Below are 6,000 nucleotides of genomic sequence, written 5' to 3' on the forward strand. Positions count from 1 at the left end.
TAAATCAATCCATCCTAGTTCGCGGATAAATCTACAGACCTGGCAACCCTGATGACAAAACAAAAAAAATTCTCTGTGTTCCTCTGTTACTCTTATCATGAGGTCTGTCTAAACAACCAATAGAAATGCGCTCCTGAATTCACGTGACTAACACGGAAGTGAAAGGTGTGCAGCTCATGTCAGCGGTCCACAACAACGGGCGGTAAGTATTAGCTCTTAGCTTAGAATTGAGATTTTGGGGGTTGGTTGTATGTAGATATTTATTTATGATTTCTCAACCTGTGTAGGCTCCCTAGCAAGCCTGCCTAGAGTGGTTTGGTGACAGGCTAAAGCAGCATGCTGAAGGAGCTCCATTAAAGTTATTCAAACTTCATAATGCCGCTTGTCGCAGCTAACCAGCCGCAGCTGATCCGCTCCTCTCAGAAGGATGAATATTATCAGAACAGTCTTAGAAACAACGCTAACGAGGCTTTCCAGACGCTTGCTGGTGAGTTACACATGGTTCATGGTTAGTGGGTAAGAGTTAGGGTGTTGTTTTTGCTCCAGGTTCCCAACCTTGGACCTTGAGACCCCCCCTGAGCTGTACAGTGAAGTGTTTTCCCTGCTTGAATAACTAATTAGCAGCTGTTCCTGAGTTAAAGTGGGTGTGTTAGAGCAGAGAAAACACTACCATTCTCCACGACAAGAGTTGGGAACCTGTGATCTAATAGTTTTTCAATTTAGGATCAAGACGATGGCTGCAGTGGAGGAAGGAAGTGGAGCTCCTATCAGATCTTGCCTATTATGCACTAACCACTCTCTCAGGTACAATTACTACTAAATCACTGGATCGTAACCTCACTGTGAATCTCTGAGTAACTTGTAGTATGTCATCACAGGATATCAGACATTAGGCGAAGAGTACGTCAACATTATCCAGGTTGACCCAACCAAACGCAGGATTCCTTCCCGGACACGCAGGCTGGCTCTTGTTCTGTTTCACACCTTCGTACCGTATGTCCTGGACAAACTCCTGGTCTGTATAGAACATGAGCTGGAGGTGGACGAGTGGGGTTCGCAGAATGCCCAGCGAGACACTGCATTAACCTGGAGCCCCATGTCGTATATAAAGGCATGGGTCCATAGGGCGGTGAGAATGCTGAATAGTCAGCAGAGGAAATCTTTAAAGCCTGTGGTCTTCGCAGTGCAGCAGGGAATCACCGTCTTGCACAGGGTGCACGCGGCTCTGTTCTACATCAGTGGTGCCTTTTATCATCTGGCCAAAAGGACATCAGGCATCAGCTACGTGAGTTTGCCTTCTAATCTGTTAATAACATGAGAAGCTGATTTATTTTCATGCAGTACTGAGAAGCTGACAATGGTTGTCATTCATGTTAATCTGTCTTTTTCCTCCAGCTATTTTATAGTTAATGCACAATACAGCTAGCTCAGTAAATCATTTGGTAGTTATTGTGATTATGAACCCTGCAATGCTGATATCACACACACCTACATGCTGTTAAGGAATGCTTAACATGAAGAAGGTTTATTATACGTCATTAGTAACACATATTATCTATATAACTGTTTAAAATACTCTCAACTCTAAAATAGCAGAACAACCCTCAGATGAGATTTTATAATGAACCTTACAGGTTCTACCTCTTTTCAGCTCAGAATGCAGGGGATGGCCGTGGACGATAAAGGCATCCGGACCAGCTACCGGCTTTTAGGGTGTGTGTCACTGTTGCAACTGGCCATCACACTTGCTCTGCAGTTTAACAACCTGAGACAGAGGCAGCGCGCCAGACACGAGTGGACACAGCACAGAAATCTTCCCTCAAGGTGAGACCACTGCAAGCATATCGAATCTTACAAAGCGTTACAAAGCAGCATTTAATTACCAAAAAAAGCAAAACTTTCCCAAATTTGAGATTTCAGCAATCATTGTTCTGCAACCAAGAACTGCTTTTATTTCCTTTTCTAAAAAAACTATTACAAATTTCTTACTTTAGTTGATACTTAAGTAACGTTAAAGAAATAGGATAAATAATATATGCTTCAAATACACAGTGGGGTCTAAAATTCTGAGAATTTTCATTACAAATTATATTACTGACAACAGCTTGAGATAAAAATAGAGTGTTTGAAATATTTACATGAATTTCAGACTTTCTTAGTATTAGGTATGTCCTCTTTTTGCTTTAATGATTGTGTGCGCTTGAGCTGACATGGACACCTACTTTCTTTGTTTTAAATTCTAATTTCAAATTCTAAAACTTTCTGTGTATTTCCAGTTTAAAAAAAAAAAATTCCCAGATTTCATTGTGGTGTCAGACGTTTGGACCTCACTGTATTTCTTAGTAAAATTGTAACATTTGCTTATAACAGTCTTAACTGGAGCAAATCTTATGTATAATTGATCCCATTTAATGACTGATACCAGATACTGACTCAGTTAGTGTGGTCCTCTCTGCATTATGCATTAGCTCACATTTAGTAAATAACTTTTTTTTTTCTTTGATTGTATATGATGAAATAATCTTGTCTGAGGAAAAAATAATTTGGCAACATTCCAGTACTACCTTTTTTTTTTTTTTTTTGTGGCCATTCTGGTTTTTTTATGCAAGCGACACAATGGGGCATGTTGTTCTAGGAAAATAATCAGTGATGAGGTGCTGTGATGTGGCTCGACATAAAGCAGCATCGATTATTTTCCTATAACAGCATGTACTGTACAAGTATTGCGTTATTCCTCTTATATACGACAGCAAACTGCTAATGATTACAATTATCATATGTAATAAATGAATGACACATCATACATTTTAACCTTTTATCGTTACATTTTAATATTGTGAAACATCTGCAAAAGAAATTAGTTCTTGTTATGTACATTGTAAGAGCTATAAACAGTTGTTCCCACACCAACTTTTCGTTTTTCTCTCCCTTAATGTTAATAAAAGAAAAGAAATGCAGCTTATCATGTTACTGAGAAAATCACAAATCCCTCCATTACAAAGCAGTAACACTAGAGGCTCCTTTCATAAATGTTAATACTTCATACAAGTATCATCACATATGTTAATACTTCACAATATAAAAAATTACACATTTTTTATATACGTGTATGTGGACCATCCTCAATGCAACTCGCTGTATATTTTATAGAAGCTGTAGGAACAGCACATCAATATAAACCTTGCACTGTGGTATAAAACAAATGACTTGCATAATTATTTTGCATAGTTTTTCCATTAGCAAATACTGTAATGAATTCGCTTGTAACACTGGTGGAAGATGATATAAATTACCCTCATTACCAGTCCCACTGTCGCAGCATCTTAGCTGCATTTCTCTTATCAGTATGATTAGTCGTAAGGATTTCTTTTTCTCACAGATGGCGTTTTTGTTTCATTGATTAGTCCACAGGAGACTTCATCCTCTCGATCTTCTCGCTGCATTCTGTGCTTAGAGGAAAGGAGACACTCCACAACAACCCCCTGTGGGCACCTGTTCTGCTGGGAGTGTATCACAGAGTGGTGTAACACCAAGGTAACATGCTTATGTCTGTGAACTAGGGCTGTCAAATACCTTTCAAATGCATTTGAATTTGATTTACTCAAAACCTTTGATATTTGGATGGAACATTATCAAGCCTATCATTTTATCAGCATAGATAGAATGAACATTAGTATTTGAACATTTTGAACATTTTGTTTATGCTGTACACCAAAGACATTTGGGTTTGAGATCAAAAGATGAATATGAGACTTTCATATTCTGATATTTACATGTGTTAAACATCTTAGAACATGGCACCATTGGTGGCAGACCACCCAATTTTTTGCTGAGCAAAAGTATAGGAACAGATAGTCTTGACGTAAATGACACTTAATATTTGGTTCCATGTTCCTTGCTTGCAATAACTGCATCAAGTCTGCAACCCACTGACATCACCAAACTGTTGCGTTCATCTTATAGATACATAGATAGATAGATAGATAGATAGATAGATTTGCAGGATTTAAAGAGTATAAATAAATGAGTTGGGGTTTTTTTTGTTGTGATTGCAGACAGAGTGTCCGCTGTGTCGTGAGAAATTTCAGCCTCATCGCCTGGTTTATCTGAGAAGTTACTGATAGATGACGTAATATTTCACTACAACCTGAACTTAGCTTTCATTCCAATACTGCTGTTAACACACCCTCAAAGCCACCTCAGAAGTGTGTTTGATCTGCCTCAGGACGTCACAGTGCTACCACGGGATGAGTGGATATTTAACCAGACCACACTTGCACTTGACAGCAAGAAGCACACAGCTGAAGTGGATTCCTCTGGAATTTGTATCGTTCATTTCCTCTGAACTGTGTGACTACTCTTATTGGTTTAATTACTGTGTAATGTGCTAATTACCTAGCTATATGGTTATGTGAATAAAGTAAATAGCTACAGATATATAAATGCAGCTGTAAGAAATCAAATAATAAGTACAAAATAGTTTATTGCACATGTCTACATTTATAAACAGCTTCATCTGCCTGTTTTTGTGGTTTTGAGATTTGCATGTGCTTATACTATTTAATTATAGTATTTGTTTGGATTCGTGCTGTAAAATGATGATCATAAAATGATGAAATATAATTTTGTTGCTTTTTAAGATAACTCCCTACCTTAATCACCATTCCTGTAATAGCACATTTCTCACTGCTGTCCAGCACGGTTCATTTGTCTGAAGCACAACATGAAGTGAAAAGTGTTTCTTTTAAAATGAATTTAAAATGATAAACAATGGATATTTCGATTCTTAAATGTTTTTATTGAATGTTTTCTCTTTGCTGTGATGACAGGAAATGATAGCCTACTCACCAAGGCACCCTAACTAACCTTAGCAACCTTATATTCATGTTACTTCATCATTTATTTTAAATGTTTTAAAATATAGAAGTATATTTTCATAGGTACCTGAATTTTAGGGTTTGTTTTTCCCAAATGGCTGAACTGGACATACATGACTACCCGTGGTGTAGAATACTAGTAGGAAGGGACTGTAAGATACCATTTAAAAATTCAGACCACTTATTTTTTTGTCTTAGACTAAATCAGTAATTGAGCATATTAATCTGGATCGACCTCTTAACTCTGTGTTTTTCAAATGGATGAAGTCTGTGACCAAAATGGATACAGTTTATTTTATTGAACATAATCCAGCTAGTGTTTCCCCAAGGTGATTTTTCACATTTTAATGAGTTAATGATTACTCTAATGTAAAATAGATATTCTAAGGCACACAGCATTTGAGCCTGTAAGTGTCTTCTACAGATCTAATTTTAATATCATCATGTCTTCTAGATCATTGATCTTTGCAAATGAGATATTTGTGCAATAAAAAGTTTGCCTTGGCAGGGCAGCAAAAGAAGGATCTTTCATCTTCCCAAATTATATTAGAGTAGATGACCTGCAGTCTGTCTAGAGTGTTGAAAAAGTTATAGAAAAAGATATAGGAATTTCTGTCTACTCTAACTGACAGTTTGAATCTATCTTTAGCTGGACCAAAGAAGCATTTCAATACAGGAACTGGCTTGAGGGAATCGTTCTCATTTCACTGAGCAGCATTTTCATTAGGCCCAAAGGATGCATTAGGTTTTAAATGTCTTGAGAGATGCAGACAGAAGTTATTCTCGCCATATGGTCGCAGACACTACAGTGTTGCTCATTATTATCTACAGTCTATCACTGAAGACAGACTGGTCTGCTGTGATACACACAGTATCAGATAAGGTACACGTACAACAGTGGTGGCTGGTGGTTATTAAAATAGGTATATCTGTTTCAGGTCATGCAGAGAGTTTGAATTGGGTTTTACAGCACCCATGTGTCCATCCAGGCCACATTCAGGGGAATGCTAATAAGTTGTCATTAGATGAACTAGACAACAAAACCAGAATGCCAAACTGTGTGCCTTTTCTTGAAAATGTGGTTTAAAATGGAATTTGAGTCAGATGGCTCTGGTTGCAGTCA

The 6,000-nt window shown here is 37.6% G+C and overlaps 1 protein-coding gene across 1 annotated transcript; it reads left to right on the top strand.

Moving 5' to 3' along the window:
• Window positions 1-66: 66 nt before the first annotated feature.
• On the top strand, window positions 67-4,791 carry pex10 (peroxisomal biogenesis factor 10). The gene is made up of 7 exons (XM_026925118.3): window positions 67-202; window positions 288-487; window positions 724-804; window positions 879-1,285; window positions 1,652-1,824; window positions 3,405-3,534; window positions 4,056-4,791. The coding sequence occupies exons 2-7, from the start codon at window positions 376-378 to the stop codon at window positions 4,119-4,121; spliced, it is 969 nt and encodes a 322-aa protein (XP_026780919.2). The 5' UTR covers window positions 67-202; window positions 288-375; the 3' UTR covers window positions 4,122-4,791.
• Window positions 4,792-6,000: the final 1,209 nt, after the last annotated feature.

The sequence above is a fragment of the Pangasianodon hypophthalmus genome, chromosome 8 (assembly GCF_027358585.1).
Source record: "Pangasianodon hypophthalmus isolate fPanHyp1 chromosome 8, fPanHyp1.pri, whole genome shotgun sequence".
In the NCBI taxonomy this organism is placed as follows: Eukaryota; Metazoa; Chordata; class Actinopteri; order Siluriformes; family Pangasiidae; genus Pangasianodon; species Pangasianodon hypophthalmus.

What these genes read in the sequence shown, in the direction of transcription:
- pex10 (XM_026925118.3), top strand. Translation starts at nt 376, where the DNA reads ATGCCGCTTGTCGCAGCTAACCAGCCGCAGCTGATCCGCTCCTCTCAG. An exon ending in TGCACTAACCACTCTCTCAG is followed by an intron (nt 805 to 878) that starts GTACAATTACTA and finishes ATGTCATCACAG; the next exon opens with GATATCAGACATTAGGCGAA. An exon ending in CACAGAAATCTTCCCTCAAG is followed by an intron (nt 1,825 to 3,404) that starts GTGAGACCACTG and finishes TTCATTGATTAG; the next exon opens with TCCACAGGAGACTTCATCCT.